Source organism: Anas acuta, chromosome 1 (genome assembly GCF_963932015.1).
Source record: "Anas acuta chromosome 1, bAnaAcu1.1, whole genome shotgun sequence".
Lineage (NCBI taxonomy): Eukaryota > Metazoa > Chordata > Aves > Anseriformes > Anatidae > Anas > Anas acuta.
The window spans coordinates 158,685,530-158,710,284 of record NC_088979.1 but is presented as its reverse complement, the minus strand read 5'-3'; the positions used below and the strand labels follow the sequence as shown (position 1 = coordinate 158,710,284).

The following is a 24,755-nucleotide window of genomic DNA, read 5'->3' as shown; positions in this document are numbered from 1 at the left end:
AACTTTCCTAATTTTTGAAAACGTGACTTCCACAACTGTAACATCCTAATAATGGGGCTACCTGCAGGCAATTCCCTGGCTTTGTCCCTCTTCCCTCAAAAAAAAAAAAAAAAAAAAAAAAAAAAAGGAACAAAAAACAAAAACTCCAGAGACTTCAAAAGGTATCTATCATTTGGTTATCAAAATAACAGAGTACCTGGGCAACTTTACCCATAAGAAAGGCACTAATACAACTTAAAAAGGTATTTTGGTTTCACACACCAAGAAAAAGAGCTCTGCATGAGCATATATGTGAAGGGTTTCCTTGCCTGGAAGCATTACAAGAGCATTCTGCCTGTCCCCAGTGTGTGTTATGACGGACATGCTGCTCAAGCTGTAGGTAGAGATGGTGCAGGAAGCCTTCCTTTCCTTAGTGTTATTTGCCATCTGTGCCATCGCTTTGTTAAGGCAATTGAGGAAATACATTAAATAAAAAGGGGGGAGGGGAACTTGGGTAACAAATGAAGAGGGAAACGGATACCTAGAGTGACCAAAAACGCAGCAGCAAATTACAAGTGAGACATGCCACACTATACCTTTCCTGAGGTGCTTTATGTGTGAATTTAACATAAAACCAGCCATCAGCCTCACCAGCACATCATGCTTGCTTTCAAAGCCAAGCTGAGGAACTTGTCCTAATTGTGTTATTTTTCTCCAGCACTGGAATTAATTTGCTTTTAACTCAAGATGAATCAGATGATGAATTTTAACAAGGCAGCGTTCCCCCCGAGCAAAATGGCAGAGCTTATAAACCTCCATTTATCCACCGATCAGTTTTTATTTCTCCACAGTGAATTATTTCAAAGAAAAACCATGGAGCTTAGTGTCAGCTGCATGCAGCAGCAGAGGGCAGCCCAAGAAAGACAGGCCCATCCCGTGGGCCACCAGCACCACTAAAAAATCACTGCTTTTCCCTCAAACTCACATGCTGCCAGATCATCTGGGTTATAGGTAGGGATGTCCCAGTAGATACAAGGCCACAACCCAAACGTGGTGCTGTCCAACAGTTCTGCCACTTTCCTTTCCTGCAGCCGCTCCTGATGGCAGCACAATGCTCATCCCATTTGCCCCAGCACATCGGGCTGCCAACACATCCATCACTGCCAGCAGCGTGGGAGGTGACAAGGATCTCAGACAGCTCCTTAAGGCTACCTCAGAGTACAGACTCCTCGTGGGTTGTCCCACAGATCAGTGAACAGCCCAGCGGAGAGGAGTGCGGAAGTCCAAGACAGGCTCTTTCACTTCACCATCGCTTCCCCTTTTGTTTTGCAGAAAGGAAAGGAAAATGTCAGAGGCTTTCTTCCCCTCCTCAACTTCCTCCCCTTCTGTGCTCTGCAGCATAAACTGAATCAAATGCAGAGGATTTGATTCAACAAGACTGAATCCACTGCTGAGCACTCCCTGCCAGCCTAACAGGATTCATAACTTGCTGGTTTATGCCACTGTCTCGCACACTTTGAAACCTGCAGCAGGCTCCCTGTCCTTCTGCACCCTCGTAATAATCCAGCTTTCTGCACTGCCTGTGAACCAGTGGGACAAAGCATGCCAAACCCACACAGAAAGGAGTTGCTCCTTCCTCTTAAATAGCACCAGGCACATTTTTGGGTTGGGGTTTGAGCCCAGATCACAATACATGGGAAAGAAAGAGCTTATCCTCCTTTCCACCCAGGAGCCCCGGTATCCACTGGGCTGCAAAACTCCTGGAAAAATGGCCAAAATTCTTGTGCCACACCTAGGTAAAATCAGCAGATGGAGGAGAGCGCAGATGTAAGAACAGTGAGCAGTCACTGCACCCAGGTGAAGAGACTGTACAGCCACTCCTCCGGCAGGTGCTGCACGCGTGGAGACAAAGGAGGTGACAAAGGTGTGCGTCTGTGATGCAGGTGGTGGTGGGCAAGCAACTGAAATCAGTACAAGGCTAAAAAAAATAAATAGGTTAAGGGACAAAAGAAGAAAGCGAGGCTCAAGTAAAGAGCCATCGCATTCCTTTGATTTGAAGAGATCAGAGAGATCTCAGAGGACAAGCGCTACACTCTATTGTCCCTTATTTTCAAGCAATGTCTGATCAGTCACTAACTGTGTATTTGGGCTTTGTCTGGGTGTGTTGTTCATTCACCAGCAGGCTCTCTGTCCCCACTGATCCCAATCAAGTTTATAATCAGAGGGGTTGGAGTCATATAAAGAAGTGGATTTCCCCATGCTGAGCAGAAGCTTTTTAGCACTTTGTGAAGAGGAATTCATCATCCCAACTGCCTGGAACAGCCGCTGCAGTGTCCTCTCTGAATCCCTTTGTGCCTTCTCAGTTAGGCCACCTTTGAAAGATGTTAAGTGAAAAAAGCTGACTTACAGCAGACAAAATACTAAAAACATTTTATTGCAAAACTTAGAGCTCTAAATCTGCAATGAAAATTCTTACAGTTTCATACAGGGTTTTTTCCAAATTCCACTGCAAGGAACAAAAATGTTGCTCAGAAAATTGTGCAAAGTTAATTTGCAATCGACATGGTTTTTGGTTTTGTATTGGACTTGCTGCACAGCGCTTAGTCCCCCTGCGCACTTTGAGAATTAGTGCACTAAAATAATACATGACAACAATACTTTGAGCTCAGTTCTGAGCCTGAAACTGAAAAAGGTGAATATGCAGATATTTTAGCAGCTCAGATGTTGTTCTGCAATTTTTTCCTTCTAGTTTCTTGTCATGTCTGAGAGATTTCTTTCAGTCATCTTTCTGTTGTTGCAATCTAACGTAAATTCTGCTTACTTCCTACTCTCGTATTTGTATTCTTTATTATACTGTTGCCACTTTAGTTCATGCTAAGGACTAAACGTCAAAGTGAAAGATGGTTTCATGAGAGTGATCCTGTGAACTCCCACAGTACTGCACAAATTCGATTTTCAGAGGTGCCAGCCACCAGTACCCCCTACTGACTCCTCCTAGATTATGGGCATGGGCATGTTCTCTGGAAATCTGAAGCAAATTGATTGATCTAAATACTTTCAGATTATTATGTTCAAGATATTTCAGATTTCGGTTTTAAAAAGAGGTTGAAAACAGAGCTCTAACAGGCAACACTGCGCTAAGTGTATGCCTGTGCTACCTGTCTGTAACCAACTTCTGAGAGGAGAAAATGACCACAGCTCGCCAGTTACAAGGTTGCTGCCTAAATTGTGCTTGCTCCTTGGGTCAAATTACTTCTATCAAACCTCAACAGATGTATCCATGGCCACTTTTGTCAACATGAAGGAGGGGCAAAATTCAATAGGTTTTGCAAGGGGAGATAAACCAGACAAAGAAACCCAGCCTAAAGCACACACTCCATTATTTTGTCTTGAGATATCCTGAAGATAAATTCACAAGTGGGAGTAAATTTAACATTCTACTGAAAATAAAGTCTTCATCCAAAGTGAGCTCAGCATGAAACTGCTACCTTGACAAATACACCCAAAAATACCCTGCTGACCCCCATCATCTGACCAGTTGCTTGTCTTTCTGCTTGCTACTCTCATTCTGCACTTTCATCCAGTTCAACATCAGATCAGTGCTCACTCGCATATGCTGCTGCTAATTAAGTGACAGCAGCATATAAACTAGGCTACTGTTGAAGCTAACACGTGTTTTGTCCTAAAATGATACGGTGGAAAACTTCCCAACCCTAGAAACACTGAGCATAACAAATGAAGAGTTACAATGAGATTCTTGTGAGGTAATGCTGCACTGTCGGAATAATTCTAGAAGTGTTTCAATGTTGTATTTCCAGCTAAAAAATATTAAGATCCAATACAACTATAAAAAAGGTCTACTGGAAAGCTCAGGAAAGATTACCTAAAACATGGGGCAACAGGATCTATGTTCCAAAAGATGTGTCTCATGAAAACTTTGAAAACTCATCCCACCCTCTATACTGCTGGGTTGTTTGTGTCCTCTCCCTGCTCTAACATAGGTGGTACCCCCTGCTAAAGCTGCCACTGCCTGCTTTCTGCCACCTCCCTGCATTTCTGCCACAGCATTACTGCTTTCTGCCACCTCCCTGCATTCCTGAAGATCCTGTGCAGGCTGTAATAATCAAACAGTTCTCCGTTATTAACAGTTATTTTATTGTTGTCAAAAGCTACAGAAAATGTTGGGTAGCCAAACACAGAAACAAATGAAAGCGTAAGTGTCAACCTAGGTGAAAACCTTCCCCCCACCCCAGGAAATAGATGTGCAGTGTTTTCCTGTGCATCTTTCGGCTGCCCTCTTACCTTCACCGTGATTGCCTTCAGCAGTATCGTCTGTTGTAAAAACTACTTAGGGGAACTTTTAAAAGTGTCCACATAGAGGTGAAATATTAAATGGTAGTGTTTCTATTTTCTTAGTCTGCATGAGAATAACAAAATTTACCTTGTCATAATAGTATCTGAGCGCTCGGCTCAGCTTGTCATAATTCATATTAGTTTTGTTTTTTCTGAGTCCCCACAGCTTAGCCACTTCTTCTGCCTTGAGTAGCTTGAATTCGCCATCATTAGACGTCCAGCAAATCAGGTGCTCATGTTTCTGGTCTAGCAGCAACTGCAAAAGGAACTGCCACAGCGTGATTGCACTCTCCATACCTACAAGGGACAAAGGAGAGCAATGGTGTGAAAAACATCTGGGAGGTGGGAGTGGGAACAACACTCATTTCGGTAATAAGCTCTGTGTCAGAGTCATCCTACATAGCTTGGCAAACAAAACCACATCATTCACAACCGTGCCCATCCATGAGACCTGCAAGTCCTTCGCTCCCGTTTCAGTAGTTTTTTTTCCACTGCTATTTTCTGATGCAACACATAAAATACAGCAAGTGTTTAGGAAAGCACTGCCCACTTAGTTCACATGGTGCAACAGAAGAATAAATGTAAGAACGGCTATATTCTAGTTCAGCACAGGCACGTACACAACTTAACTTGAGTGTGCTACCACTGAAGACAATTTATTATTGTAATAAAAATAGAGCTGTAATTGGCCTTTTGAACCACAGAACTAAAAAATGATACTCCCTCACACACACACTTTCAACAACACTGCCAGCCTTAGCATGTTTAACACTGTATCAGATCATTTTTTCTTGGCCTTTTTTGATATTTTATTCTGGCATAGCAAGGGAGGGGATTCTCCCCCTCTACCTCCACTCTCATGAGACCCCACCTGGAGCCCTGTGTTCAGCTCTGGGCTCCCAGCACAAGGACGTGGAGCTGTTAGAGCAAGTCCAGAGGAGGGCCATGAGGCTGATCAGAGGGCTGGAGCACCTCTCCTGTGGGGACAGGCTGAGGGAGTTGGGGTTGTGGAGAAGGCTCCGGGGAGACCTGACAGCGGCCTGCCAGTGCCTAAAGGGGGCCTACAGGAGAGCTGGGGAGGTGTCAGGTAGTGTTGTGATAGGACAAGGCTTCAAACTAAAAGAGGGTAGGTTTAGATTAGATATAAGGAAGAAATTCTTCACTGTGAGGGTGGTGAGGCCCTGGCACAGGCTGCCCAGAGAAGCTGTGGCTGCCCCATCCCTGGAGGTGCTCAAGGCTAGATGGGGCCTTGGGCAACCTGGTCTGGTGGGAGGTGTCCCTGCACATGGCAGGGGGTTGGAACTGGGTGGTCTTTAAGGTCCTTTCCAACCCAAACCACTCTGAGATTTCATGTTATATCTAACAAATGCAGATTTAAAGATGCTTGCACTACTGGGTTAATTCACTGTGGTGTGAATGAGGTTAATTATTACTTGACTTACCTTTGAATATGTAACAATATATATTTTTGTCTTTATTTACACAAACTCTTAATTTTTAACTTCCCTGCTCATTTTGTTTCCTAATATACTATTACTCTTACACGTCAGGCTTCCTGCTTCACCTTTCCTTTGGTGTGTTGACCACCAGAGGGCAGACGACTTCTAACTATGCCCTGTAGGCAGCAGCACAGCAGGAGGCCGAGGTACTCGTTGCCTCTTCAGCACGTCCCCAGGGAGCAGAAATCACTTGTCTCACTAATTCACCAGATGCTGCTCTGTGCTTGCCTTCACCACACAGTAGTTGAAGAAGAAAAATTGCGTAAGCTTCACTCATGTAAAAACCAGGTAAAGATACAAGAGAATATTGCAGTTTTACACAAAAATACAGAGTTTGGAGCATTGCTTTAGTCAACATAATTTCCAAGCACACAGGCCAAACAAGGTTTTGCAGAATTAACTATGGTTTTACTATCCCTGCAAAAGCTTTGCTTCTCTAATTAACTGAGAATCGGTTAACTGAGGACAGAAACCTACACCCTTGACACCCAGCTGTGTAACACAACTACGCAACACCTTCAAGAGATGGCAAATCCTCACAGGACCAGAATGCATTGAAACAGAACTGCCTATAGGGATGCTTTGGCACTTTCAAAGGTCTTGCATTTGCTCCACTGCATTTTTTATCACTCTATATCCAGCATAGAGCAAGAAAAAAATATACAGCTACAATTCAAAATAGCTGAATGCTATATACTTGCTTTACTGTCTTAGAAATTCCTTTAAATTACACCATCAGTGCAAGTGTTAACATCCTTAGTGGATTAATCATCTGCAATGTCATTGCTATTACAGTTTCCCTATTCATTGGCATCACATATACATACCTTTTCATTAATATTTAAAGTTTTGCAACTTACACTACTATACATAGTAGGTATATGCAGCCATATTGCTCTGAAGTAATCACAGTTTCTATACACTATGTATTATACAGAGGTACCTGCATAATTTCAGCTCACATCACACAGCTCTCTTGAACAAGAAAGCACACAACTTTTTTTGTTTTTTTCTTCCCCCCTCTGGAAAATTAGAAGTAACTTGTAAATATCTTTCTTCAAAATTTTGTAAAAATGCATACAAAACCTGTCTATGTAATGTCAGCTGAGGAAATTAACAGCTGAAATTAACCGATGGAAGAGAGTTATATGATCACTAATACAAACTCTACCCCTATGACATTACCCAAAACAGTGTAATACCTTAGAGATGCAATTCTCTCCTTCCAGACCTTAAATTACATCTTCCTTCAGATGATGAGCAACCACGTCCCCTCAGAGAGTTTAGGTGGAACTGAGCTCACAGCACAGTGTAGTGTGTTGCAGCCTCCTCCATCCCCATCCACCTCTGTCTAAGAACACTCCCCACTTAACCTACGGCTAACGCTGCACTACACTTCCCATCATGAACCTGTTTTCCCATGGTTATCATCTTACCAAACGTAAACAGTTTGGGATTCCACTTCCTTTACTAACTGTGGGCCTCACGGCAGCCCAGCCGTAGCGTAACGCTGTGGAACAGCGCAGGCCTGTGTGAGGAGAACACCCTACAGGGGTGGGCACCCACCCAGCGCTACCCTCGGGTTACATTAAAAAAGGTCATTGCCACCACTTACAGCCATACAAGCTTGGAGCAACCATACACATGTGGCTCCTACACAAGGCAGATCAAGCAAACTCCATTTTCAGCTGATCAATAATTGTATGTCCCCTGTCCTTGTCTCCTCAAGCACCCAACTTGAGGCCATCGGGTCTGATGTGCTGAGCGCTGAATATTCACAGCTGGAAGCACCTTTAATGGAAACGCTTTGCAGAGCATATATGGCAATGTAAGTTCTTTAAGTATGATGAAAAAGGAGGCTTCAGGCATTTCAAATGGAGTATTATATATTTGGTAAATTGGTGTTAATGTTTGTGCCTCATTTTCATTCTCTAAAATGTGATTTTCAGGGGAATACTAAAAATCCAAGCCTGCAGTGATAGCATTGTTTTTTAAATGGTCCAAAATACTTTATTTCCAATCAGGTCAACTGAAGTATTAACCTGCCTTTGTTTATGGACACCATTTTGGCATTCCACAAATTATTAACTATCCTCTTGGGTGGACAGCGTGGCCTCACACTGTACTTGCACCTGACTTGACTGGTGGAGCAAAAGAATCACCCAACAGATGTATCCCAGGCCACGTAATTTAACCAAAAATACATTACTACACTAAAAAATAATTTAAAATTATGACTGAGAGGAGGTGGAAATCTTCAGAATACTCTGTATTTCATTTATGTATTTTCTAATTCTTTTGAACTTTTACTGACTCAAAAAGAATCCAATGTTTCTCCTTAATTTGACAGAAATGGGTGCTAGGATGTGATCACTTCCTACTGGGAATATATTTCACATTTCATTCAACTATTTATTAATATTAAATTGTAATAATAAATATTTCTGTTACTTCTGTGCTCTCTACAGGATTTGAATTCTGTGCAGCAAATAACACATGTAACCACATACCGAATTACGGGGATTAAAAGAAAAATAGCTTAAAAAAATCCCTTATTCAGACAGTGACATTCATCTATGGTACAGAATGAGACAAGCAACCTGTGGAAGAAAAATATTCTGTGCTATGGAAAGTCTAATCGGAATTCATATAGATGGAAGAATCAGAATTTATTTTTTCATGCTCCAACTTGAACATGTGGTTACCATTTTTTGAATATTTATACAATGCATTTGACACTCAGATATTTTCTAAGCCACAAAATAAAGTTTGCTAGGTTGACCTCACCTGAATAGTCTGGTATTTTTACTTTGTGATCAGTTCCACTAGAACTGATGCAAAAAAAAAAAAAAAAAAATCAGTGGCAGAGCTGATTACACCATAAAAATTATACTTGGAAGTGCAGCATCACATGGCAAAAGGATGTTTCAGAACCGAGTTTCCTGAAAGTCTATTTCTTGGGCAAGAGTGACAGCCAACCACACTAATACCCATCTGTGTGCAATGTGCATTCTTCAAATGCATCCCTCTGTAAAAAGCCCACCAACTGCGTGGCAGTGTGATCTAATGTGATCTCCACACATCAAATTTTACATTCAGGACTGATGTGGGAAGGAGGCAACCGTGAATGCTTGTGCTGGTAATATCACCCCTGTTCGTTTCAACCTAACTAAAGGCCTAACTGAAATGCCTGGACTTGGAACAGCAGCAAAGTCAGCACTGAAAGCTCTCCCTGAAGGCCACATCCATCCACGTGGGTGAGCATCCCACCCAAGGTCTGATTTTCCTGTAAACAGGGGGGAAAATACCAAAGACTGGCTCTCCACTTGGTGTCTAGAGACTGACTTCTACCAGCACGAGCAAATGTTATGAAAACATTGTGAAAGTTACACTAGAAATGGTTAAGACATGAGTATGTGTGCTGATGAGCACTTTTTTGACCGAGACAATGCATATAAAATTCTATAGGACAAAATGTCAGTAAAGTGGCATTAAGGCTACCAAAAATAAGTCATCAACCTACCAGGAAAAGTAAAAGAAACAACCAAGCCACCTTAAATCCAGGCAGCAGCGAACCACAAGGCTCAGAAACAAAGCTAGCTAAATAAAAAGCTCAGTATCAGAAAGATTTATGACATGAACTGTGAGATACATAGGATACTCTTTGAAGCATTAAGTTTTGTAGGATGCTTGCAAAGGAAAAGATAGGAAAAAAAAAAGTAAGGAAGCTGGAAAGCAGCTCCGTAGCATTCAGAACGCCTTCACAGGTCTTTAGCTTCCAGATGACTATGTTAAAGCTGCATGTTCATCCTTCATTCTCCCAGATATGCCAGGGAGATTTCCTGAATCCTTTCTCCACACTCTATGTTAGCTCCTCCATCAGCCTTTCTGAAATAGAGGCATATTGCTGAAGTCTACAACCAGAGATCCCGCCGGGCATTAGGGTCAAAACCAGTCCCCTGTCACTTCAGAGGGTCTGCAGAGGGACATCTGGGGCTCTGAGCCACACAGCAGGTCAGGGGACGTGGGGATGAGGAGGAAGAGATGAGTGGAACAGACTGCCTGGGGAGCCCAGGGACTGGGGGGAAAAAAATTGGGACCAATAAAATCAGGAAGACATAAAAGTGTCAGCCAGCATTATGCACTGTAAGTAGTCACACAGAGCTGGTGATCAGACAGGTATGTGAAAAGGATTAAGACGCAGAGTCAGGGCAGGGAAATTAATTTCACTCAGTGTATGAAAAAACGGCTGACTCCTTCTGCAGCCAAAGCAGCTGTAAAGGATCCAGCTCCTTTTCTTACACCCCACCACAGCAGGCACACACCTCCATTTACACTGCTCCTACAGGGAAGCGTGTGCTTTTGCAAGCACGCAGCATTTCTCTGCAACAGATGCCTTATTTTTCCTTTTCGACTTGTCTGGGAAATGCGTGTCTATTTTTTTGTGCATCCATTTACTGCTTTTGAATCCTAATTCTGGCGAGCTGCACGTTTTTTGGAGCAGCGTGACGTGGGGCATTGTTAGGTTCTCATTCACGTTCACATTCGGCTTCCTTTATTTCTGCAGGTTGCAGCCAGGAAACTGGAAAATGGGCCACAGGAAACCTGGCCTCCTACATCTGTCCCAGTTTGTAATAGCAGCTCTGGTTTTATTTTTCTAAGTGTCTCAGGTTCATTTTAACCCTTGAGAGGACTACTGCAACAACATGTGAAAGAGCGTGTCTGCTTTGTCTTTTGTTTTTAAACACCATTTCTCAATATTAGAAATGGAGAGGTTGGTAAATGACACTCACATTTAAAATATAATAATACTTACATGCAGTTATGTGAGTTTAAAAAAAAAAAAAACACTTCTGTTGGAAATGACCAAAATAATTCAATTCCACAAGGCCAAGGATCAAAGACAAAATAATATTTTTTGAGAAAAATATAGAATAAGGCAGACTCTAGCTGTTTCAGCCATATTTATTTTTGACATAGTTTGGAGACGAATGTTTGCATGGAAAGTTAACAGCTTACAAGTGCTCTATGCTGATTTTACTCTTTTGCATTTTAGTTTCTAAAAAAAAAAAAAAAGAAATTTATTTGTTTTGTGTTTCATAACAGAAGCAAAAGAGAGCTTATCGAGAAAAGGTATTTTTGTAGAATAACCACAAAAATCAGTCCCACCTAACATTTTCCACTGAAACTTAGCCTGCATAACGAGTATATCACAAGAGATTAAAGAGAACTGCCAAATCTGTCCAAGTGCTTGCTAAAAAACATTTGAAAGACCAAGTCAAAAGTCTGAGTCAGGCCTCACACTTTGTTTCTCAACAGAGATGCTTCAAGGGTGATAAATAGGATGTGGTTGGTGAAAAGTCAGTGATTCTGCCAGAAAGGAGGAAAAACAAATATCAATGTGTTTATGTAGCAAGTTTTCAACTACTCATCATCAAAGGAGATCTTGCTGCTAATTTAATTGGCCTGGAAAAAATAAGCTCACAACTGAGTGTGTAAATATACCTGGTTTAACCTGATGCAGAACTTTCTCTGTTAAAGGTTAATAAATCAAACTGATGGTGCTATCCACATCCACAGCACTTTGGGGGACTGGCGGCGTATATGATACGGACTGCTGGTAATTTTTCCACATCCAGCAACAAGGACGTTTCCTGCCAGAGCATCCTCCAAGTTCTTCTATTGTGTTGAAACTGCAAAACTTTCTAAATCAGGACTTCCTCCTATTATATTTCAGAGGCGTCTTTCTGGGAAATGCAGATTCAAGTGAAAAAAAAATAGGAATTCCTGCAGCACCACCCAGTGGAAACATTAGAAAAAGTTGCAGAGTGCCCCGGCACAGAAGTTCCGATCCAATTCAGCAGTACAGTAATGTTGCCACACAAATCCAAATCGGTGTAGGGATGTGCCAAAAAAGCACAGAGGGTTTTCCTGGCTGGTGTCCTTAGCAGAATCACATGAGGTATGCCTACTCTGCGCCTCCTGCATAATAGTCTTCTCTTTATATTATAATTTAAAAGATTATTTACAGTCAAGTGTAATAATTCGCAGGGTTTCCTTCTCAAGCAAGAATACCCACTGTTCTGGCCTCAGCACGTTTAAAAAAAATAAACAGACTCCTGCAGATAGCAGCAACATGAAAGACAGCAACAAGAACTAGCAAAATATTACATGCTAGCACTCTTACATTGCAGAAAAGAAAGCATTCGTACACATGTCCAGCAACAGTTCCAGCAGGTATGTTTGGAAATACAATGTTTTCAGCTTTTAATTATCTTTTTTTAATTTTTAGGAAGTCAAAGAAAGGCTGAGGCAGATGTCCAAAGGAAGAAAGTTCTACAACGAAGGTCTGGTTGCCTGCCAACAAGTGTGGTGACACCACCTTTACAACACAGGTGTTTGCAGATTCTCCATAAGGATGTAGTTCTTAAATTCCTTGCACAAGGATGCAAGAAACTATTTTAATCAGACTGTGTAGAAGCCCTCAGCAGGAGGAAACATGGCTAGGCTAGCTGCCTGCCTGTGAAGGGCTTTAAAAAACAACCTGCTCAACTGTTTCTAATGCTAGCTGTAAACAGAACTACACAAACCCGTAATGGCTCCAACCATTCACCTTGGGACAGACATAAAATGAATGCAGGCTCCTCACGCTGCTTTCTGTCTCCTCATGTGGTGCACATCTGTGGCATGCTGGCAGTCCGCTACGCTGCAATCTGAGGGACTTCTGGTTTCAAAGCCAGCTCTATATGTTTATTTTCCCCATATGACTTTCTCTTACATTTTTGCCAGCATCAGTAGGACACAGTTCACAATTATTTGACTGTCCTATGTAAACCCTCTGACAGCCTCTGATAAAGTCAGAGAAAATATGCATGGAAACAAAAAAAATAGCTAAAGACACAAGAGGCCAGATGACAGTCTTCAGCAACAGTGGCTATCCTCAAAGTTTCTTTGGCATGCTGATGATTGCTCCCAACTTTAAATGCTTTTTCTTTCACAGTACACCTTTCTTAAGCTGAAGTACCAACACTTCCAGTGCTGCGACAGCAGACTGAATGCTCTGTAACTTATGCTAGCGGCTATAAGTTATTAAAGTGTATTAATACTATCAGCTGTATCAAATGCTGCTTTTCAAAGGTTTTGTATTCAAATTTCTAAACTAATCTTTCCCTGTTCATTTTCCCTAGAGTATAAACTCAGATAGACAAGCAGGTCTTTTTAACGCTGTGTGCAGGGAGGAAGCTGGTCAAAACAAAAGGAAATGCAATTCTGGCACTTCTGCTCAGGCAAACTGAGGCAGCTGGCAATTTCTGTGAGACCTGAAGCACGGCAAGGTGATGGTGGCTCACACTGGCAGCTGGAGCTCGCCTTCCTATGCACACAGAGTTGTCAGAGTGTGCTGGATTAGCACGATGAGTCACCGAACTATTCGGTGACATCAACAGCTTACCTGTATATTCTCACGTTGCGAGAGGATTCAGTCACAGCATTATACTGAAAACGGTGTAACACAACTCAGCAGATGGCAACGTAGGTGCATATAGGAAGATTTTATCTGGACTATTCCTTCCCAAACAATTAGCACCGCTGTAACACTTCAAAGAGCACGAGCCATGGTGCAGGTTGCTTAATCATAAATAATGAGCAACCAATCACAACACTAGTTAAAGTCTGTTTTTCACTTTAAATGGTATTAATTCTGTGTGCAATTATCTCATAGCAAAAACATAAATTAAGAATCTCCTCTTATATGTCCAAATCTCAAAAAAATGGTATTACCCTCCCTTCTTGGTGCTAATCGAAGTTCTGTTTTGCATGTTTACCATGAGCTAAGCTAAACTGAAACCCAATTGAAAGTCTATTTTAGCTTCTAACATTACTCACTTGTCTAGTACACCAACAAGAACTTGAAGGTCACACCTACACTCTTCCCCTAACATCAGCAATTAGCCAGTGGAATACCCGACAGAATGTACCTTAAAATGCGTGAGATTGCAGCCAACAGAAGAGCTGGTTGTTAGCCTCCTGTACTGTCCATGTCCTGTCTATTTGAACTAATTGCCATGGCTGCTGCAAGCTATGAAGGAGAGAGAAATGGGAGAGTATTTCAATGATTATAGCAAACTTCAGCCCATAAGAACTGCCTAGATTGCCTGTGCTTAGACATGACATTAATATACCAGGCGGGCTGTTAGTGTCTCTGCTGCTCAGAATGCCATCATTTGGACCTCCACACTGACTCCTCATTGAGATTCCACATTCAAATGAAGTTTAAAGACCACATCCCCTCTCCCCAACTTGCACTAGACTGTGCAGCCAGTTTTATTGCACCCCATTCCCAGGAAAGGCCAGGAATCAGCCCAGCCTTGATACCACTCTGTTTTGGAAGCATTTCTATCGGAGACCTTCAGCACTGCAGCAGCGGCAGCAGGAGGAGAGCTGCAGCCGTGCTTGCTGTACCAGCCCAATTCCACGCCAGCAGCTTGCTGGCCTAACCACACATGCCGGCTGCTCTGAGTCTGCTCTGAGTCACCAGGCTCCACAGGGGCCCCTATCTGGACTCCAAACCCAATTCCCATCTCAGCCATGTTAGTATAACACGGAAGAAATTCTCTGAAGGTAGGCAACTTTCTCCAGATTTTGCTAACATAGCACCAACAGGAATTTGCTCTTACTTTCTAAGTGCTTTTTAAAGATTGTTTCTTCTCGTGAATTACTGTAAATTGCTGGGAAGAGATAATAGTGGCACTTGAGTCTATAAACTTTTTGTTTGTGTTGTACTGTGACTTGATACAACAGAGGCCACTCAACGTTACCACAAGATAAACATTTAAAACAATAACACTCATTAGCATCCTTCCCCAAAAGCTTACACTCAAATATATCTGATCAATTTTCTACATATCAAAAAAAGAAAAAGAAGTAGTGAGATGCAGAGCTGCAGTGAAGAGGTGCTGTCACCACAACAGAGACAAATGGATGTGTAATAGAAGCCTGCTTTCCAGACAAACTGCCAGCTGTTTTGCAAAACAAGGACGGGAAACTTATAGGAGGTCAATCAATTAAAGGCATTTAGTTTCTTTAGATGAATTATATAAGCCAAGTCTATTCTGATTTGTACAACTGTATGAAATGTTATTTTACATAAACGTCTTCTTTGCTGGTTCACTAGCATTTTCAGAAGAAAAAAAAAACAGACCTACCTAGTAAAATTACACTACCAGAATTTTATACTTAGGTTAGTGCTCAGAGAGCTTTTACCAATTTTGTGTGATTGGTAAGCATCAGAGAAATTACAACCAATTGATTCATTACATAATTTAATGTCAGCTAAAGCAATGAGACAATGTGTAAGATGTGGCTTTTCCTCTCCTACTACCTCGCGTGATCTTCCACTGAGGATCCACAAGATCTAGAAAAAATCGCATAAAGTTGGAGAAACTAAGAGCGTGTTGTTTGCACAGCGGCCCAAACCCATCAGCATGTAGTAATGGGTATCTGCAAAGACCATCCAAGCTGTACCCTGAATCTTCAAATACATAAAATAGCCAACTGGCCAGCAGAGACCCAGTTTGTGACATCCTACAGAAACCCTTCTCCCGAAGGGCCTGAGCTGTACCTAACTCCTCCGCTGTGCTAACAGCATGTGGTATAGTCTTCAGGAAGCTTTATGTAGCTAACAGCTATTTATCTGAGCAGCTCCCGGGTGTTGCCACCCAGGTGAGCAGTTTTCACCTTGTGGCCCACGCGGGCAGGGCCCAGGGGATCCCTCCCACGGGCCGGGCAGCGCCGCACTGCGACTGCCACGCTGACACGCCAGCTTCGTGCAACTGCTCCAAGTAATTACAGATCCCAAAACCACTGCTGGAGATAGCCACAGCAGCACTACCAGGGCAAGAAGGGAAAGGGCAGACACCGTATTGGTAACTGTGATGCCGCAGGAGTGATAGAAAGGGTAACTTTCGGCTGAGCTCTGTCTGCTAACGGCATGGCGAAATTTGGCCTCTGGTGTTCTCAACTATAACATGACTTAAAATATTTTCCTAAATAGTCCGTTATTCATCACACTGTGAGACCCTGACCATGAGTGACACTGGATAGACAGATCGAGAATTCCAGAGTACTTTTTGGTACCCCCCAAGGCACCACAGCACCCGTGTAAAATTAAACACGCAGAATGTCTGCGCAGTTATTAGTCGGAGTTGAACTACCTGGTGTGTGCTACGTTTGTATCAATGCTAACGGCAGGTGTTTTGTTTAGTTTTTGCTTTCAGAAAAGCAGCAAGTCTCCTTCAAAGAGCTTCTGAGTTAAAATCCACTCTTAAAAGCAAACCCTTAAGAATCTGAATTCTGACACGATTCCTGGTGCACAAACGGGCTGGGGTTTTAAGACAGTCTTATGGACAAAGGTGAGCTTTCTGCTCATGAAGTGCATGGGTGCTTGGTGCTTCAGCTGCTTTGTTTCCAGACACGTGGCCTTGTGTTTTGCAGAGCAGTGAGCTGGACTTCCTGCTCCTACACCTTGACATTCTCCCAAAAAACCATGACTAATTCTTTCATCACTCCACTCTTCAATGACTCGATCACGCTCCAACATGAGAACAGATACGTTCGGTCTTTCAAGAGCTCCCGACTGCCTCCAGAACATTAGATGACCCTTTCAGCAAGCCACACACCAAGGAAACACCTGCCTACGGATTCAGGGCTGCAAGATTGCCTCCTGTGGGGAACAGGGAGGGGAAGGCCACGGCGACTGGCTCCCCGCGTGGGCAGCACAAGGTGGTTTCCAAAGGCCCCAAAGCCACAGCCTGCCGCAGGAGCCACTGGGTGTAGTTACCAACCATGCACCGCAGCTCACAACCAGCGGCACTCTGAAACCAGCTTGGGCTAGCCATGCCCTGTTATAGGTGTCAAAGAAAAAAAAGAAAACCAGCCTTCAGACATGCTGCAGACTGGGGCCACTGACACCACCAGAAGGATGATAAATCGTGTGCTGCATGCAGGGGTGCAACCTGCCGCACCTCTGTGGCACTGCTCCACTCGCCAGTCCTCTTCTGTCTGGGGTTATTCAGCACCTTGACACACAGCCGCTCACCGAACAGAGATAACTGTAAATACCTGACCATACAAGATGTATACGATGCCACCGAGGTACACCAGCTCAAATAAGGGTTTATATACACGTGCATCAAATGTAACTGCACACTGGGTCTTCCACTCTTCCCTACCTTCACTGACTAAATCTTTTGATTCCAGCTTTACTCCTTTTCTTCGGTTTTCTGAAGCCACACAGTGCCATGTAATTGCATTCCCACAGCTAAGATTTGCATTTTCTGTACAGCTGACGGACCCAAGAGTCCCTAAGTAGTGCCTATACCTGTCTTCCCACATGTAAAGCAAGCTCCATGCACCGCGGTGAACCTGCCAAAAGACTTTCATCCAAGTCTTCCAGAACAGGACGTTAGGAGAAGGCAGGTTCCAGCTGTACTATCACTTGACCAGCAACACCGTCCCGATACGAATACTGTGATCACAGCACGCCCTGAAGTTGGCCTCCAGCCCAAGAACAGCAATACAACAAGACAGCAACGTGTACATCATCAGACCTCGCACGGAGCAAAGGGGAATACTGCAGTCTTTGGAGCAAGACGCTTGAATTATTTTCGTGATTTAAGTTTAATGAAATATTAAGTAATAGGAGCAAAGAAGCACCGTGCATCAGTAAGCAGTGAGAAGTGCTAATGGGTAAAACAAAATAGATTTTTGTTTGCTAATGGGTAAAACAAAATAGATTTTTGTTTCTACACATGAAAGCATCCATGCGTGTTGTGTTTTGTAAACACAGTTACAAGGAAGGCTGTAGCCGAGCTTCTCCCCTGAGCTTGTGCTGCTGGTTTCAGCTGTTGCATAGAGGAGGAGTTGGCAATACCGAGAAGGATAAAAGCCTGTATTTTTTCTTTTTAGGAACAACTCATGGAGGTGATCAGCAAACTGAGATACAAGCAGTTATGATAACATCTCATCCCTTAGCCAACAGCATATTTGCTTCTCACACACTCTGTATTTCACAAATTGAAAGAGGGAAAGAATAAACTCATAGTGAAACACCTCTAAGACCTTTTTATTACATAAGTGGAAAACCATTGTGCACTGTTGGGTATTTGGATTTTTCTCTCTTCCAAACCGAACTGCTGTACCTTTAATGCAATCTATGGACTGCTTCTCATTCACTGTTTCAAATATACAGAACACACAACTGGTACATTACTACTACATCTATTTTTCCGTGCGGACATCAAGATGTTTTTAATTACGCTGAGCAAATGCACTATATGAAAGTTAGATGTGTATGGGATATCTGCACTGCATATCTGTACGTACCAACGTGCGTGCTTCACCTACGCTGATTCAGCAGATGGCACACTGAAATTCCAGCAATGTTTAACGCAGTAAGTGGGCAATTAAAGGTGCATATCTCAAGCAGAGATAATAAGAGCAAGGGAAAGCCTCAAAAAGCCTCGATAAGAGTTTGGGTGTTGTACATCAAGCCAACTGTTCCCTAACATATTCAACAGATTTTTTAATGTTATGCATAGTGATGTACCTCTCCCTAAAGATCTAGGATTTTACAAAAGAAATAAAACTCCAAAGCCAGAAAATAACTCTCGCTACCTGATGACTGCATTCAATTGGAACAGAGGTCAGGCGTTTTCTGGTTTATATATTATTTTTGATTTTTTTTTCTCTGCCCAACCATGAAATCAAGGGGCATCTGTGTCTGGAGACCGTGTCAGTAATCCCCTAATAAAACTCCTCCATAAAGTGACGTTAATGAGGAATTTTTCTGTGCAGCCTGGACATAGAAAGTACAGGAAACACTGAAGATCCTCAAAGGTAAACACATGGTGTATTGCAATTAGTCCTCCATCCAGTTACTCTTTTGTTGCACACTATTTACTAGTTTAATGGTATCACACAATAATTCAAGTTAAGTAGCTAAGTGTTATTTCCTCTAACTTGCAATTTTATTCACATTTTGGACGTTTCTTTAAGGTTCTTTAAGGAAAAGAACACTTGCAAGCAAGACTCCATTTTCTTTGTTTTCTCCAGACACCCCCCCCCCAAAAAAAAAAAAAAAAGTTAACTTCTAATTGAAATTATAGATCACTGGGTCACGGCAAAAATCTTTCTAATTCTGACCATGGACTTTTTTCATGACTGCTATGAAAGCCAATCACCACAAAATAATCAAAATAATTACAAAAACCACTAAATTAAAAGTGAGGTATACAAAATAAATATCAACTGAAAACTAAACACGTAAGAAAGTGCCAATACAGCAAGGCTACACGAGAGAATATACAGTTGAAACACGCTCATCGCCCCAGCACCGTGTCACAAGTGTCTTTTTATCATTCAATCACATTCAATCGTCATGGATGCAGAGCTTATGTTTATCTTAACACAGCCTTCCGCATTCCCCACTTCTGCACTTCACCTTATGCAAATATTTAATAAACTGCATTCAATCTGAAATAATCAAGGAGCCTGCGCGAGCAAAATACGAGACGAACCACAGCTTTCTGCTTGAAATCAAATGCAGCCACCAACTCCTGTCGTCCTCCCGACCAAAAAGATGCTGCATTGTACAAACTTGTCCCAGCACTACACCCCTAAGTAAATAAAGATGTAACTTGTCTCCCTTTCAACTGCAATGCTAGGAAGGCTGACAGGGCTTCACAAAACCCTCCTGTGTTAGGGAACGGAAACTCCTAATGAGATTAGTTGGTGTGTGTGCAGACATTACTTAGCCATGACTAAATGGGCTCTCTTCCTGCAGCCAGTGGAAAATTCAGGGAACTTTTTCCCCCTGCAGCATCAGAGTCCCTCTAACCTTCAGCAAAGCCAGATCCAAAAACAACTCTCCACTTTCTCTCCCTTTCTCTCTCTCTCTCTCTCTCTTTTTCCTTACAAACATTTTCAGGGTTGTTTTTTTTTTTTTTTTCAGCTGGTCGTGGAAACTATCAGCGGCGGCCAAGGGGTCTTGGGGCAGGGGGTGGCTCAGCAAAGTGGGGAGGGGGAGGGCCGGGCAGAACGCAGAGGACTACAAAGGAAACTGTAAAAAGAGCAAATATATAAACCTGAGAGGGAGAAAACCACAGAGTTTCTTTGTGAGCTGCAGTGACTCATTTTCAAGATGTTGTCTGCTGCCAGTTTCAAACCGGAAGCGCATGGCAATTAGTCTTGCTGTTTCCAGACAAGCCAGAAACTCTCCCGACACTTTTTTTTTTTTTTTTTTAAAGCCCCTTTTGCAGTTTCTGCGGCAGCCTCCCCCCTTCACCCCCACCGCCGGCTCCGGGGTCCCCTCCGGCGCCCCCTCGGCGGTGCCACCCCCCCGGCTCCCTTATGGTGATGCTGCCCGAGGGGGGGGGGACACCGGGGCAGGACGCGGCTGGGGGGCTTTGCAGGGGGTCTGTGGGGACCCCATCCCCTCTCCTCCACCCCCGGTCCCCCCGCAGCCCCCCGGGGCGGCGCTGTCCGTGCCCCCCCCGCACCCCGACCCGCGGGGGTCCCCTTTCCGTAGGGGGGGGGGAGGAAGGCAGAAGGGGGTTTGCGCCCTCCCCGCAGCCCCCCGAAACTTTTGTGGGGTTGTCCCGGCGCGGCAGCACCCGTACCTACCCAGAGCCTGCGGGGCTTTCCCGGTGCCTCCCGGTGCTTTAGAGGGAGCTGGGTAAAACCCCCCGGCTGCCCATGCTGACAGTCCTCCGCGAGCGCTCTGTTGCTCTTGTAACGAGATCCCGATCCCCCCCTCCTCTCTCTCTCTCTCTCTCTTTTTTCTCTCTTTTTTTTTTTTTTTTTTTTTTTGTCGGTGTGTGTGTGTGTGTCTGTGCGAGAGAGAGCGAGCAGGAAGTCAGGGCAGTCAGACAGCGAGCCGGCTCACTTCCTTTCCTGCATTATTCCCCAGGCGGTTTGCAGTCTGTGTAAACAGCCCTTTCCTCCCCTCGCCCCTCTCTCCGCCCGCCGCCGCGCAGCATGGCCGGAGCGCCGGCCGCTCGCATGGCGCTGCCCTCACGGCGGCTCCCAGCCCTCCGCGGCAGCCCCGCCGGCTCCCCGGCCTCCCCCTCTTCCTGCGCTACACCCCCGGGGAGGAGCCTCCCGCCCCCGCCGCCGACACCGCGGCTCGGCCACACGGCCCCGCAGGTGAGGCGCCGGGGCCGCCTCGGCCCTCAGAGCGGGGCGGCCCCCGGGGGGGGACCCGGCGGCTCCTCACGGGGACCCCGGGGCGCTGAGGGGAGCGCTGGGGCCGTGAGGAGAGGGAAGGGGAGAGCCGAGCCCAGCCGAGGGGTGCTCGAGGTGCCGAGCCCCAGAGGGAGCGGAGCGCGGCTCTGAGGCAGTGTGCTGGGAGGAGGCGTGCTGGGCTCCAAGCCGCGCTCCTCAGCTGCGAGCTGGGCTTGCTGAAAGGGGGTTTGGGAAAGGATTTGTTAAAAGCACTTCCCAGGCTTGGTGTTACGTCCTTGTATCTTCACTACATCCTCGCTACTCCCGATTTTATCTCCCAGAGCGTGGGACACATCTCTCTGCCCAGCATAAAGTGCATCAGCAATGCTAAATACATAATACTTTACCATCAATACTGCGCTGCTATTTCTTTTCACAGATTTACTCATTTTACCATTTATTTTAACAGTCCCAAGAGTTACCGTTCAAACAACGCAGCTCCAAATGTTCTCAACCTGAAGTGACGCAGAAGCCGTGATCGTGCTTTACCTCCCTGACGCCTTGTTCCTTGCAGTGTCACGGGGAACACAACCATGCTCCCGTGAGAATAAAAAGCTCATCGCAGTTGGCCACCAAGCATGAGTCAACAGCACCTGAGTAGCTGGCGGGGAGCAGCCTGGTGGGAGTCTGGAGGCTGGCTGGGTTTCCCCCTTCTCTTCCTCGTAACGCGGTACTGGCACACCAAATTGCATAACTTTGTCATTTTCTTCAATTCCCTTTCAAGAAGTCATTCTGAATCAGAATACAGACATGAGGTCTGCTCGCTTGGTGTTTCCCAAATCAAGAAGCATGAAAACGTTTTAACTCCAGACAGCACATTTCCTAGATTAAAACGTGGAGAGGACAAAGTCCTAGCATTAAGTGTGTAAGTCACTAGGGTGCAGGAATCAAGCTTCACTTAGGAAGTCCAACTGAAGACCTGATTTTCAAAAGCAGGGCAGCCAGAGGGGCTTTTACAGTCCCAATAACGCAATGTTGGACCAACAGCTGGGGGTACCTACCTTCATCTTCTGCATTTGTCTTTCATTAATTGTGTGAAGATGAGAAGAAGCATCAAGGCAACATTCCAAAGTTGCCTTGGCCAGTACCAGTGGTGTGGAGATCTGAGAAAACAAACTCTCAAAGCCAATATTACTTTTCCAAACCAAGCTTCTTTTCTTTCACACAACATAAATAATGCTATGTCTTTAAAAAAAGGTTAAAAGATGAACATGTTTATTTATCATGAGTACTAGAATACTTTTTACAGCATTAGTTCTTCTTTGTCAAGGTAGTGAAGTAGAAAACTAAACAAAGCTGCCATGCTGGAGACTGGGCAGGCACTGGGGGAGGGCTCTTCATATCACCCTGTGGATGGTGGAGAAGAAAGTGAGAAATCTGTTCAATTGAAAAAAGCCATCAAGATATGTTGGAAACACAAATTCAGAAAATTCTGTTGGAAGTGGAAGAAAATGTGAGCTTTTGGCCAGGGCTAGTGATTCTAGTAACATGGATATCATCTAGAAAATATTTTTTGAGACTTTTTTGTGCTTGATAAAAACACTGTGCTTTACAGAGTTGTCATTAAAATTCTCTCATCCATGATATCTACCTAGCTAAATTAGTTTAGACTTAACTAAGTCTAGTATTAGTTTAGACTTAAGTTTAGTCTTTAAGGACTAGCTGATACGAAAATACAAGGTGGTGGACGAGGCAAATTACAGGTTTGTTTTGTGTAGAAGCCCTTTTCCTCTGCAAAAGCAATTCCACTCAGAAAACCTGTTTGTTAATGTAGTCATAAAAATGCTGGTTATGTTTTTAGCAGGGTCACTAGTCAACTTCCATGTCTCTGTTCATGCCTATTCATCAGCGCATACTGCCATCACAACTGCTAATTATAAAGCCCGAGTCCTGTCCTTAAGCTGTTGAGATTTGGGGGTTTAGCTTTGGAAGCTGTTGTTCATTGCTCAGAGTTGGTCCAGACAACAGCTGTCGCACTTGGAGAGAACCGGGAGTAACAGGAGACAGCTCCCCTTCCACCAGAAAAGCACATTACCGCCACTGAAAGCCCTAATCTGATGGGTTCAGGCAAACTCTGCACAAACATATGCACCCAAGATGTCTCTGTGGCCTGTTTATCTAGGGATTGTAGAGTTTGTAAAAGAGCCCGTATTTATAAACCTGGCTTTCTGTTGAAAAAAATCGCCCCAAAGCATTCCTAAGTATAGTGACTATAATTCTGCCTCATTTTCATTAGATTACGTCAATTAAGAAACCAGGCTTTGTCTGTCCTTTCAGATTGTTTCTATTGTATTTTTAAAATGTTCATAAATCTCATGTGCTTCTATAATTAACCTATCTAAAGCAAAGAAACAACAACAACATCAAAAAAAAAAAAAAAAAAAAAAAAGCAGATTTGCTGCTCTCCAGAGCTCTGTCTACACTCATCAGGCTGAGGGTCATGTCTGTTGGTCTATGTTTTACTGTAATTTCACTCAGAGTCTTTAGTCCGACTGTAATTATAGTATTAAATTAAATAATTGTAACGCCACTTTGCAGTACACATTTTTCCTTAAATGTACATAGATGTTTATAATCATGTACAATTATTGAGAACAAAGTTGAAAGCTGTTGGAAATAATTGTCATTTCATTTACTAATTTAATTGCAAGTATATTTAATAAAAGTATGTGTTATATTGCCCTCTCTGAACATTTTGTATTTCTTTCCAGATTACAAGCTCTGTAGTGAAGAGGTTTCACATTTGTATTGGTCTTTTTGACATCTGCCACCAGAAGTTGTTTGGCAAAATCAGAAGTAACCATTCTTTGCTTTTATTTTCTAGTAGTTCTGGCTTGAATAACCACCTGCCAGGTTGCAGGAGGATTTCCGAGGGATTTTGGAAGGTGGTTATATAGAACCTGATCACCTGAGTTGGAACAACAGCCTAATTCATGCAGGATTTTGGGTTGCCCTCCACAACATTGCTATTTCAATGCCTTTCAAATGTCGCATCAATATTGATGAATGTTCCTCTAGCAGGTTTGGCTTTTCTCTTTCACACTTCCCTGTAGCTGGACAAACGTGAGTTTCAGAGCCAACAACTTCATTACTGCAAAAAGTCCTGGGGGATCCGTTCTGCTCACAAAGTGGCCTGGTCTTCAGTTTTATCTCATCTCGCAGGCAGCTTCACTGGCAAGCAGAGCCAGTCTGCAGTACTGTACAGAGCTACCTCCAGGGTGTAGCACTGACTCTAAACCCACAGAAACTCAGAAGAAGGCACTGCACATTGCTCCACTTCAAGCATTATTCCTTCCTGGGCATTTTGCTCACCTGTCTTGAGTAAAATTGTGCACTTTGCAAAAGGGTTTAGGTGGCAGACAATGACAAAACTGTGTGTGCTGTTCAAAGCAGGATCTAAATAGTGGGAAAAACCACTGCATGTCAGCATCAAAAGGTTGAAAACCTCATGCCACATTTTCTGGAACAAAGAAATCCTGCAAGTTTCAACCTAAAAAGTTTGCCATCAGAGGCAGGAGGAGGGCTAAGTGCTTCTTCACACCACGAAGCAAGTATCCTGTGCAGATGGCAGGACCTCAGCAAAGAAGCAGGAGCCTCTTCCCTCCTCCCACGGACTTTTGTTTCCTTGGGGAGCGCATTCCAGTC

The 24,755-nt window shown here is 43.7% G+C and overlaps 1 protein-coding gene and 1 long non-coding RNA gene across 3 annotated transcripts in view; one reads left to right on the top strand and one right to left on the bottom strand.

Moving 5' to 3' along the window:
- The window catches only part of ELK3 (ETS transcription factor ELK3), a 34,477-nt gene extending 13,571 nt beyond the window's left edge, over positions 1-20,906 (bottom strand). Inside the window, exons 1-2 of one of the 2 annotated variants that reach the window (XM_068668728.1) lie at positions 20,511-20,902; positions 4,421-4,629 (exon numbers count right to left, since the gene is read on the bottom strand). In XM_068668728.1, coding sequence (XP_068524829.1) covers positions 4,421-4,627 — 207 coding nt within the window. In that variant the 5' untranslated portion in view covers positions 4,628-4,629; positions 20,511-20,902. Of the gene's footprint in view, positions 1-4,420; positions 4,630-20,510 lie in introns of both variants that reach the window. The other variant, XM_068668739.1, reaches the window with a different exon arrangement.
- On the top strand, positions 20,895-23,797 carry LOC137849230 (uncharacterized). The gene is made up of 2 exons (XR_011091784.1): positions 20,895-21,032; positions 21,520-23,797. It is a non-coding gene; the product is annotated as an uncharacterized lncRNA (long non-coding RNA).
- The last annotated feature ends 958 nt before the right edge of the window (positions 23,798-24,755 follow it).